General features: G+C 34.2%; 1 protein-coding gene across 13 annotated transcripts in view; it reads left to right on the top strand.

The window, feature by feature from the left end:
* The window catches only part of RyR (Ryanodine receptor), a 286,011-nt gene that overhangs the window by 208,095 nt on the left and 65,197 nt on the right, over window positions 1–12,719 (top strand). For 8 of the 13 annotated variants that reach the window (XM_087150445.1, XM_087150439.1, XM_087150436.1 and 5 more), the window contains 9 exons: window positions 149–242; window positions 1,326–1,438; window positions 1,525–1,579; window positions 3,968–4,033; window positions 4,137–4,157; window positions 7,734–7,833; window positions 8,529–8,608; window positions 11,486–11,562; window positions 11,639–11,793. In XM_087150445.1, coding sequence (XP_087006571.1) covers window positions 149–242; window positions 1,326–1,438; window positions 1,525–1,579; window positions 3,968–4,033; window positions 4,137–4,157; window positions 7,734–7,833; window positions 8,529–8,608; window positions 11,486–11,562; window positions 11,639–11,793 — 761 coding nt within the window. The remainder of the gene's footprint in view (window positions 1–148; window positions 243–1,325; window positions 1,439–1,524; window positions 1,580–3,967; window positions 4,034–4,136; window positions 4,158–7,733; window positions 7,834–8,528; window positions 8,609–11,485; window positions 11,563–11,638; window positions 11,794–12,719) is intronic. The other 5 variants (XM_087150450.1, XM_087150444.1, XM_087150438.1 and 2 more) reach the window with 1 other exon arrangement.

The following is a 12,719-nucleotide window of genomic DNA, read 5'->3' as shown; positions in this document are numbered from 1 at the left end:
GAGTTTTGCAGCAGAGTATAAACATAATTACGATCATACGAGCGTTTTATTATTCTGTGCTCATTCCAATTTTAAGTAAAGCGTGCCCTCCATAATTATTTGTTTTAAGGCTGAAGAATGAACTATAAATATGTGTTTTGTAATACAGGCACAGAGCTATCAATATATTCCTCCAAGTATTCAAGGAAATGTGGCTGGAGGAAGAAAACACTGGACAAGAACAACTCATCGAAAATCTAACGGTAATTAACAACCTTTATATATATAATTTTGTGATATATATATATATATATTTTGCTTAATGTGTTATTTTTTGTCTCAAACAAAAAATTTTTTTGAGTGCCCGTCCTACTATTAGAGACTATATTTTGTTGCTTTCTATTAATATTGTATTCATATATTTTACTTTGGCTATATTGATACACTATTCAGGGGTCTGTCCAGACATTTTGTGAAAGGTCCGTTTTTCGTGAAATTGTGAAAAAATTACTCACATTCTTTCAAGCAGGGTCCGCTTTTATGAATTTGTGCAAATAGGGTCCGTTATTGCAAAAAAAAAAAAACTTTTTCAAGGAGTTTTTAAATTGTAAAGACATACAAGATTATGCTCAACACTGTAAAATTATAATTAAAAAATTTAAATTTTAAAAAATAAACAACAATTGCTGCTTTTAAATTAGAGATGCAACATACAAATATTTGGTATTTAGCCTATACTGCTGAACGCAGAATATTAATTTCGGACGAATAATGGAAGAATCGTCAGCCGAAGACAAAACTTAATTCGTTTACATCCATCTTTCTTGGTTTCTGCCCTGGAAAGGGTTTATTCGATTAACAAAATAATAATGAAGATAAACAAATTTGTGAAGGATCCGATTAAAAGAAAAATCATTTTGTGAAGGGTTCGTTTTTAAGTTAATATTTTGTGAAGGGTCCGTTTTTAAGTTAAAATAGTTTGCGAAGGGTCCGTTTTTATGAAAAGATATTTTGTGAAGGGTCCGTTAACGGACCCAAATTTCTTCTAAACAGCTATTAGAAAGCATTCCTTTTTCCCGATATAATAGTGTGGAAGAGATCATATCTTTTCATTTTTATCCGGCTCTTCTATTATCTATTATCTATTATCTTTATTATCTATTATCTTTAATCTATTTTTTAGTTTCGATATTTTTTTTTAATGTTTCATTTCAATTTTTTCCTCTTCTCTTTTCTTTTATCTTCCATGTTTTTACCTTATTTTATGAGTTCTGTATACTTGCAACTTATGAGAAGTAAATATAATGCATGCTTGTTAGATTCTCTCTCTCCTTATTGTTTTTCAGCAATCTTTTGAGGATGCTGAAGCAAAGAAAGAGACGGAGGAGACAGAAGAGAAGCCGGATCAACTGAGTCAATTAGTGGTAGCATTTTGTCGAAGCGCCACCACAGAACAGAGGTGCGCTATCCTCTCTATGAAAAACTTCTTTTTTTTATTAATTTTTTTAAAGTTTCCCCGATTGAACCTGTCTTTTTCTTTTTCAGCGGCGGAATAAATGAAGACGACTTGTACATGCACTATGCTGACATATTCAGCAAGGTAATTTTTTTGTATGGATTTCACCCCAATGTCAAATTCGTGAGTGGATTTTTCACAAAAACGGGACCCTAACGGGAAGAACTCAACCCTACTGTCATATTAAATTCACAAAATGATGAGTAGGCTTTTCACTAAAAGTCTAAAATGACCCCCTGATAAAATTCTTTGAAACCCATTAGACCAGAGGTCGCCAAAGTGGTCTATATAGACCTCCAGGGGTCTATTTAACGAAAGTGGGGGTCGATCTGAGACAGTGGGGTGGATGGGGCTCGATCCGAATCGGAAGGGTCGATTGTGGGTTTAAAAAAAAACAGTTCTCAATACGCAAATCACACATACCTAATTAAGTATGTAAAATTTGTGAATTTTTTTTATAATTGACTCAATATCAGTTTCTTTATAAAACATAAATTAATAAACGTATATTTATTGGGGTGAAACAAGTATTTACGTTCCACCGCGCAGTGGCACGAACTCAGCGCAGTTTATAAGTCATATGCATATGTGCGCTTGTCCAAATGTCACGTGTGACGAGCATTGACGTTACAAATGCAAATATCATACGCAGTTTCAGCTATCTTTGCAAACTGTGTTGAATATTTGCAGTGTCATTATTAAAACTTTTATTGTTTTGGATAATTAGTTATTGTTTCGATAAAACTATTCGTTTGGTTTAGATATTAATTTTAATTATCAATGCACAAAAAAGAAGGTAAGCTTTAATAATATGGATTAGTGGCACGAACGGCTACGACTATTAAACTATTAGTGGCACGAACAAAACTATAGCACGCTTTGTATTTTTTTACGAAAATTACAAAATTGACCAATTTTTGTAAATTTAAACGAAAAATAAAACGCAAAACAAATTTCGAATTTGAAACGCAAATCAAATTTTTTGCCAACGTAAGCGATGAGAATGCCGCTCTGGCCATAAGATCTACCTTTGATGCTCGAAAAAATCAATAGGGTTCATGAGAAATTGAATTCTAAATATGACTTTTTTTTAAAATTCAATATTACAGGAAGTATTTTTTACGTCTTATTTCGTAACTTAAAATATCGTCTGCATTAGTTAATTAGCGTATTTGCCGTCATCTCCTCAAACCATTAAGATGGAGTCCTAGAAAGAGGAGATCGTTCGATCAAAAGTTGTTCAAGGTGGTCCGTTCTTTTATTTTTCGTACAGTGCTTTATTTCTTGGGGGATATAAAAAAAAGGTACTGATCACTTAAATCGCAACTATTTGATAATTTTCAAACATTTCATAAATCACTGTCGATAGAAGCTTAAAGTTTAAAAGAACAAAATTCGTTGAAATGTGCTTTGGAATAAATAAAAATATTTCATGTAAACAAGAATTGTTTAAAGTAGTTGCAGTTAACTCTAATGAAAATGTAGTTTTTTCTTACTAATGTTCGAGAGATTCCTAAAACATTACCATCAGGGGTGAAAGCGAGACGGAAAAGAGAAAAGGCTGGTAGTAAAACAATTTCAGTTATTTTTGGGAGGAGTTAACTTATTCATTATTTAAACTATTTAACAATATATAGTTTAACTTAGAGGCGAAGCAGATTTATATATATGTTCAAATCCTAAAGAAATCTTGGTAGTTACAGATATTTTATTTAAATGCTATAATGAAATGTGTTGCGTACCAATTTTTCATCTTTTCCGTCTTGCTATATAAGGACTTTCAGCCATGATTACCATTGGTATTGCAATATACATTTCACACCCATCTCCCGGCTCAATATTGACTTTAGGGGGATAGTAGTTACGTCAACTATCATCTACAAAAAGGTAACCCATCTGTTAACATGTCTTATATGCTAGTGAATTGTAATTTTGTAGTGGTAGGCGCACTACAGTACTCTTCCACTAGAACTGTGATAGAATTCGATGAAAGGATACCATGAGTTGATTCATTACTGTTATATAAAAAGCCGGGAGAGCTGTATTAAGATCGCCGTACTTTTGAGTGCTGATAGTGAGAGTTGTATTAAGTTCACGGTCGCTCCTGTGCTGCCTTTAGCAGTCCAGTGAATACGCTGTGCATTGTGTGTCATCAGGACTGAGTAGCAACAGCGCGAGGAGGTGGGTAATGTCGCAGTCGCAAGTAGGCATGCTCAAATTGTAGTGGGCGTTTCTGTCAAGGTAGGCGTGTTCACATCTCGTCCGAAGGTCACCCATATGGGGGGGGGGAGTAGTTATCGCTAAGGTCAACATTCATTTCATCTGTGAAAAGGTACCCCGTCATAGAACATGTCTTATAAACTAATGAATTGGGATTGCAATTTTATTTTATTGGTAGAAACACTACAACTACAAATGTTGTAATGTGTTACTTTAATAATCATTTGAAGAACCTATATTTTTGTTCTGCAGAGCTGTGGGGGTGCAGATGAAGAGGAGGAGGAAGAAGAGGAAGGGGAAGAGGGACCCTCCATCCATGTAAGTATATAGTTTAATATTCAGTGGAAAATCCATGACCTTTACACTTGGCATATTTTAAACAGGCATTTTTCTTTCTCTTAACGCTGCTATTATTGGATAGAAAAAATTTGTTCGCATCATGGTAGGTATTCACCTCATATTTAATAGGTAGGTACTTCATTCATGTCGCACTAGGGCTGCTCAATGAGTTATTGGCGACAGTCTGAAAAACATCCCTGAGCATGATCCGAAGACATGCCTTCGCCATTCTGATCCTTTGCAGAGGGCACCACTGCTTTGGTAGCCCGACGACCTGCGCGTGAAGTCGAGCACTTTACGGTAGAACAGTTTAAGGAGGACCAACACCGCACACTCTTGGTCCCTACGCAGGTTAGTCAATGTGGTCATCCACCCACGCACTTACTTCAGCCAGTGATGTTTGACTTCGGTGTTCTACTGGGAATCGTGTCTTCACGATCAATCCACTGAGGAAGGTCATATTTAATAGAAGATTTCTTAATTTTTCTTCAACATTTTTCACAGTAAATAATGAAAGTAATATTTAAACATTACAAAAATGATTGGCAGGATTTAGTTAATTTTACGTTTGAGAAACTATGACAATCCTCGTTATCAAAAAATATCTATGTGACATCGAGTCACAGGCTAAGTTAGTAAATCCTGATCCAATTCTTACCTCGCCCCTTAAACCTTAGTGCAATTGGGACATTCTCCCCCGAAAAATTCTATTCTCACCCTTTTTCTTGGAAGAACACCTGGCGAGGTATCTGTGACGTCCACGTGAAACGGGCGATCTTTCGAGTTGCCATAACCGTGCTTGAGAGCGAGTTTTTTTAAAACACTGGCACTTCCATCAGAAATTGGGAATGGCACTAAAAAATAATAGATAATAACACCTCAACTCTCACATAATAGGGAATTATACTTTAACTTTCAAGCATTTCTATAAATAAGAGGAGCGAAAGACGCTCATTAGCATTCGATACCTGATCGTCAATTTAGATACGGCTCTCCTCTTATCGGATTTTTTTTAATCTCCCCCCTCACCTGAGGTCAGGGATAAAATTTAACATGGCGTCGTCATCGCCATTGTAGTGTTTCGTCACTGCCATCTTTTAAGCTTTAAACGTTGGCTTCCTCATAACCCAACTACATCCTCAACATGTTCTTTTCGACTACTGTTGCTACAACAGCCATGCTCATCCTTATATTCCCGTAAGGTTCTAATTGACTCTTCATTTTTAAAGTTCTACAAAGAAAAATTCCAGTTTTGTTTTTTCATCATGCTCTACAAAAAAATAAGATTTAAACCTTGGGAGATGTGAATGACGACACACGCCATTTTACGTGGATCGAGCTTACCGATCATTCTTGCTCCTTTTTTGTGAAGAATGTGTCATCCATTTGTTTTCAAACCACCAGTGGTTGACGGAAGTTTTGGTGCACTCCAATCTGCAAAAAGATCACTAATTTCTGTGATACTGATTACCTAGTATATTAAATTTCTGTTATACTGCCAGAGACTGTCCACCTACCAACTCTTAAAAAGATGATGCTGTGTTAAAAGTTAAGTGCCTTACATCTTCACGATTTGGACTCCTTCATCTAAGGATCATTTTTTACAGGTGATTTTATCTAGGCTAAGGTATGTTTTCTTGTTGTTTAGTAATTCTTGGCCAGCCTGGACTACCTCACGCGTCATGTTTTCTGTTAAATATGTAATTTTTAATCATTCACATTAATTATTTTTCAATACCCAACAATCTAAGCAGCACAATATAAGAAAAGCTTTATTTTCTTTCCCAGTTAAATGTGTTCGACGCTTCACCCTTTGTGTCACTCACTAGACAAACATATTTAATTTTGTAATCAAGTTCGTTACACGCATTCTGTAATTTCTTTAATGGTTTCTGCACAAATGTGCTTTGATGTAACTCTAACCTGAAGTGAAGATCTATGGGATTAAGTGCAGATCACTTGTTATGCGATGGCAGTGTTCATGAACCACTGTTTGCAAAGAATTCATCTGTGCCACAGTATGAGAACGACATTCTTCGTGTTCTTAAAGTGTTTTAGGTATGGGCGGCTTATAATTTTGAAGTCAATCCAGAAGAACTCCTGGATGAAGTATAAGGAGAAATGTGGTTCACCTCACCCGGTTCAGCCCATTGGAAGGCGAACGCTCTATCCCCTGAGCCACCACGGCTTCTTAATCTACGATTGAGATCAATCCCGTTTCATTTTCCAAGATTAGACTTAGCGTAGGTTAAATTTAAGGTTAACCATTCTAGGTTTCATGCCCACATCCCATTCTTACGGCATTTCTTCAGCAAGCATTTTCATTGGACGCTAAACGGGCACCTAAAAAACTGCGCGAGAGCTTTGACTCAATATCAAATATTCAAGTATTATTCAAGGATCAAGTATTAGAACATGCATTCTTCATGTTCTTGAAGTGTTTTAGGTATGGGTGGTGGCTTATAAACTGTGTCTTTGACCTTATTCAGTTGAAATAAATCACAAATCGTGAGATATCCCTGTGGCTGAGTCTTTTTATTTCAGAACCGGCATAGAAGCCAGAACCCAGTTTTGGGTTAATCGCTATCAATGTTCAACTGCGCAGCCTCTTAATCCACACCAGAAGACAAGGAAACTCCTGGTTCAAGCAAAATTAACCTAGGACTTTTTGATGTAACGTATTTGTGTTACATAGGGATGAAAAGCATGAAAAACTACCACGGATGGCGGCCCGTCAGCAAGGGACCTGTATTCGATATAACACTCAGAAAAAAAGAGGAAGGAGCAGTGGTGCCTTCCAATGGTTCGAATCCCATCGATGGCTGGCTTCTGCCCACAGTGCTCACGTAAACTATCCTCAGTGGTAGACGGATTATGGGTCAGAGACCCCTTGCCATCAAGCTAACCGTGGGTGGTCTTCTTTGTTTTCCTCTCTATATAACGCACATGCTCTCTGGTTCGTGGGAGCTGAAAGCAGAATTCGTATTGCTCAACCCAAGTCATCTTGTTTAGAAGCGAGTGCTCTATCCCCTGATCCATCCCAGCTCGTGGTCAAGTGATGAGGAAAAAAATCACCCGAATCGCCAAGACAGCGTATATGAACTATCGGTGAAAACAACTGAAAGACCACTCTGGGCATCACTTTAAATGAAGGAAAAAGGAATTTACTACACTTCTTCTATTCATTATTATTTTATGCATTCCAAAATCCCATACTCGGAAAATAAAATAAATATATTCATGAATTATATCGTCTTAATAGCTTTGGGGATGCGTTAATTATTATCAGAACCTTTGCGAAGAACTTGGCGAAACATTTTCCGAAAAAAAAACGCGTTTCTCTTTCTGTGGCAGAGAGAATTACTTAAAAGAAGATTTTCTCCTATAGTATTGGCATGATTTCGATATCAGAAATTAAAAACTCCACTCCACATTTTATCGTTTCATTTTTATAATTTAATAGTGGCCCTTAGACCCAGCTTCAATTATCATCTAAGATTCAAAAGAACCTTTTAAGATTCTTTTGAATCATAGATGATTTCTTTTGAATCTTATATAGACCTTCTTCTCATTTCATCTGTGCTGTGTGATTGAAAGATAAGTTTAATTGCTGAAACTAAATTAGAAAACTTTCAACCGTGTGAGTCTTCTATTAGAGCTTTCACTTTATTTTGTGCAGGAACAAGAAATGGAGAAGCAAAAGCTGCTGTTCCAACAATCGAGACTGGCGGACAGAGGAGTGGCAGAAATGACGCTACTTTACATATCTGCCTGCAAAGGTAAGAGTCAAATTGGTTAATAAATGAACCTTTGAAAGGAAACCCTTTCCTGAGGGGAATTATTTTCTTTGCAGTTAATTTCTTGGTTAACGGCTTCCTTTACCAATTTTTTTGAAGAAAAAAAATGCAAAATATCAACATATTTTTTATTTCATCACTAAGTACAAGGAACTAAAACAAAACATAATACACAAGTTCTAAGTTGAAATTTTAATTTGTTTTTATGTGTCAAAAATGTATGATTTACCATCTGTTTACTATCCCAAATGATCTCTGGTCAAATGAAAAAAGTTAAATATGAGTCTTTGTACAGGTTCACATCTTCATCATCTAAAAAAATCTTCTGCGTTACTTTCGCTCGCGAACGACATTTTTTTACTCTTTTTTTTCTGCATAAATTCACCCACCATCGTATATACACAATTGTACAAAACGCGTCTGCAGTCCCACACATAGCAAAACTCCCAAACAATAATTGGTAGACTTTGAATCACAGCAAATTATTATTTTTTGTTTTGCTACCGGCAGAATAAAAACGTGATTAAAACAAAAGGTATTGGCGCATTCTGCTATGCCCGAGTTGACTCGGGATAATAAATAGTTGTAATATACTACATACCCGAGTTAATTCGTTAGCCTACAAAAAACCAGAATCTGCTCATGAGTTGCATAATCTTCTTCTTATTTATTTTTAGGTGTTCAGAGCCCGATGACGATGAATACTCTTAAGCTTGGAATATCTATCCTAAAAGGAGGAAACGTTGACATTCAGAAGGTTGGATTCATTAAATAATCTATCATTAATCCTTCCTCAAATGATCCTTCCCTTATTATAGAATTGTCACTGTGACATAGTCGCTTTGGTCCGGAATATATACTAAGTCTAGCTTAGTGCCACTGCCCGGTATGCCCTATATACAGTACCCTTCCAAATTATTAGGGACACTTAAAATTTCTAAATAATTGTCATTTTTCAAAGTGTCATAATTTTTTCAAAAATTAATCAATTTTCATAAAAATTTCAGGATATCATGTTCAGGTCTTCTACTTTCACCTAAAAATTATTAATTTAATTTATCTCAATTTTTTGCAAAAATTTACACATTTGAACAAAGCAATTTTTTTTTAAAAAAGAAATGTCAAGTCTGACAAGTTGCTACTTTGTAACAAATTTTTTTGCATAAAAATTATTATTTACACATTAAAGTACAAGTCATTAATTTTAAAACGCGCTAAAGTAAATGACTTTACGATTTTTTGTGACTGAGATATGAGATTTAGAAAATTTTTTGTCATTTATAGTGAAAACGAAATTAATGTGAATTCGAAAATTATTTAGTATTTAGTATTATTTTTTTGCAACTTTCTTATTCGGATTAATTAAGTTTTTTTTATTTAAAACATTATTACAAACAAGAACATTATTTGTAAATTTGCAATAAAATTTTAAAAAACGACTCAAGAAAGTTAACTTTATTATAAAATTCAAAAACATTTTTACAAAAACAAATATAATAAAAAAATCTTAATATTTTGTAACATGTCCTTTTGCTTGTATAACTGCGTTTATTCTTCTTGGCATACTTTTAATACAAGCTCTTGCATTTGCAATAATATCTGGGCTATTCTAGGTTTCTTTCACCAAAAATACTGCCACAACTCACTTTTCACTATAAATGGCAAAACTTTTTCAAAATCTCATATCGCGGTCAAAAAAAATCGTAAAGTCATTTACGTTAGCGCGTTTTAAAGTTAATGTCTTGTACTTTAATGTGTAAGTAATAATTTTTATGCAAAAAATTTTGTTACAAAGTAACAACTTGTCAGACTTGACATTTTTAAAAAAAAAAAAAATTTCTTTGTTCAAAATTGTAAATTTTTGCAACACATTGAGATAAATTAAATTAGTAACTTTTAGGTGAAAGTAGAAGACCTGAACATGATATCCAGAAATTTTTATGAAAATTGATTCATTTTTGAAAAAGTTGCGACGCTTTGAAAAATGACAATTTTTTAGAAATTTTAAGTGTCCCTAATAATTTGGAAGCGTACTGTATATATTTTTTTTAAAAGTCAAGTGTTACTGTTCGATATGTATTTTACCGGTACTCCGAACACTAATGTTTCTCCTAATCTATTTTCAACAGATATTAAAGTATCGAATAAATATAATAATATGAACGAAGTAATTAGTATCAAATCGGATATAACAACTATTTCAAGCCAAAGCGACTATGTGATTATTGACATTCACCTTTGAAAGTCGACATTCTCTTCATTTCGGTCTATCACGGTAACAGAATCATGAGTATCTGAGAATAATTTTTGACATTTTTCTTGTGAGCTCGCTCACTCGAATCCCGCTAACATTCATTGATTAGTAAAGGAACAGTGTACGATCATAAACTTGGAATGATGCTTATTTATATTATCTCTCTTAGTCACCGAAAATCGGAGAGCAACCGATTATTACGATCCAGAAAGTAATTAGCCAGCACTGTGAAACGAAGCATTTGGAACTATAAAGTTTAAAAATATAAGAAAAATAATTGGTTTGCAAAAGCATGAATTAAAGTAAAAATATTAAAAACTAACGGGCTGGCAAAAGCATAAATAAAATAAACACATAAGAAGATAAATTTAAATAATAAAAGCAGACGATAAAAATAGAACACCAGATAGTTGTTGATTTTTTAGAATTAGTTTTGTGCGGAATTTGAGTTTTCAGAATCCCGTTACGGGTACTTTATCTAGTTGTTTTATAATATTTTATCTATCCCGCTACGGGTGAGTTTCCTTAAATTCCGTTACGGGTTTTTCTTGCTGTCTTATGATCTTTTCACTATTCCGTTACGGGTAATTTATATTTGTTACTGTTTGTGTTGTTTGTATATAAAAGTTTTTTGTAAAAAAACTGAACAGTTCTATATAGCTTGATACTCTACAGAACTAATCTTTATTAAAAAGAGAAACCGTCATATGTACATTTATCAGAGAGAGAAGATTACGCGATTTCTGTACATCCGCCTGTGATTCAAATTGAATTTACTATTGGGGATTTGACCAGCAAAAGGGTGTTTTATTTTATAACCGTCGTTGAACAGCCGACCCAATTTTGGGTTTACTACTAATGTTCAACTCCGTATCCTTATCATTTTGAACCCAATCCAGAAGACAAGGGAACTCGTGAATCAAGTATTAGCAGATATTTGCTTTCGTGGAAGACTTTTTGATGGAACTAACCCTCATTTGCGTTACATGGAGAGGAAGACCACGAGAACCTCCCACGGTTAGCCTGATGGCAAGGGGACTCTAATCCGTGATCCGTCTACCACTGCAGATATTTCACGCCAGCACTGTGGTCGGTACAAGCCGGATGCGGAATTCGTATTCCATCCATCGCAGAAATTCGAACCCAGTTCATCTCATTGGAAGGCGGATGTTCTATCTCCTGAGCCATCGCGGCTTAAAGGAGACGTTTGAAAAATACAAGTAATTAGGTGGGTGTAAGGAAGATTTAAAATCTGTCTTTTGCAAGGCATTGTCACGCGTAGTTCATGAATGAGACTTTAAAACTTACTTTTTTGAAAGGAACTTGGCTTACGTCCCTAAAATGTCCCGATTTTATAAAAGTGTCACACCTTCATTTCAGAGAATGTTGAAACATCTGAAGGACAAGAAAGACGTCGGATTTTTCACATCAGTAGCAGCTTTGATGAATTCCTGCAGGTAATTCCATTTCTTTTTCCTACTCTTTTTCTAAATGAATTGAGATTCTTAGAAAGAATATATCTTTTTTATTTAGCGTGTTGGATTTGGATGCATTTGAGCGAACCCAGAAGGCGGAAGGACTGGGTGTTGGATCAGAAGGGACTGCCGGCGAGAAGAACATGCATGACAAGGACTTCACGTGCGCCCTATTCCGATTCCTGCAACTACTCTGCGAGGGTCATAATCTGGGTACACTGGCTCTTGATTCCTTTTTTTTGTGAAAAGTCCACTCACTATATAAGATATTTAAGTTGAAATATATCTCTGGATAAATTTTTAGACGCACTATAAGATTCTATGTAAAACCTTAATGATCAGGTGATATACAGTACCCTTCCAAATTATTAGGGACACTTAAAATTTCTAAATAATTGTCATTTTTCAAAGTGTCATAATTTTTTCAAAAATGAATCAATTTTCATACAAATTTCAGGATATCATGTTCAGGTCTTCTACTTTCACCTAAAAATTATTAATTTAATTTATCTCAATTTTTTGCAAAAAATTTACACATTTGAACAAAGCAATTTTTTTTTAAAAAAATGTCAAGTCTGACAAGTTGCTACTTTGTAACAAATTTTTTTGCATAAAAATTATTACTTACACATTAAAGTACAAGTCATTAATTTTAAAACGCGCTCAAGTAAATGACTTTACGATTTTTTGTGACTGAGATATGAGATTTTGAAAAATTTTTGTCATTTATAGTGAAAACGAAATTAATGTGAATTCGAAAATTATTTAGTATTTAGTATTATTTTTTTGCAACTTTCTTATTCGGATTAATTAAGTTTTTTTATTTAAAACATTATTACAAACAAGAACATTATTTGTAAATTTGCAATAAAATTTTAAAAAACGACTCAAGAAAGTTAACTTTATTATAAAATTCAAAAACATTTTTACAAAAACAAATATAATAAAAAAATCTTAATATTTTGTAACATGTCCTTTTGCTTGTATAACTGCGTTTATTCTTCGCGGCATACTTTTAATACAAGCTCTTGCTTTTGCAATAATATCTGGGCTATTCCAGGTTTCTTTCACCTAAAATACTGCCACAACTCACTTTTCACTATAAATGGCAAAACTTTTTCATAATCTCATATCTCGGT

This window comes from Parasteatoda tepidariorum, chromosome 1 (assembly GCF_982258835.1).
Source record: "Parasteatoda tepidariorum strain Cologne lab strain chromosome 1, Ptep-v5.0, whole genome shotgun sequence".
Lineage (NCBI taxonomy): Eukaryota > Metazoa > Arthropoda > Arachnida > Araneae > Theridiidae > Parasteatoda > Parasteatoda tepidariorum.
This window is presented reverse-complemented; position numbering and strand designations above follow the sequence as displayed.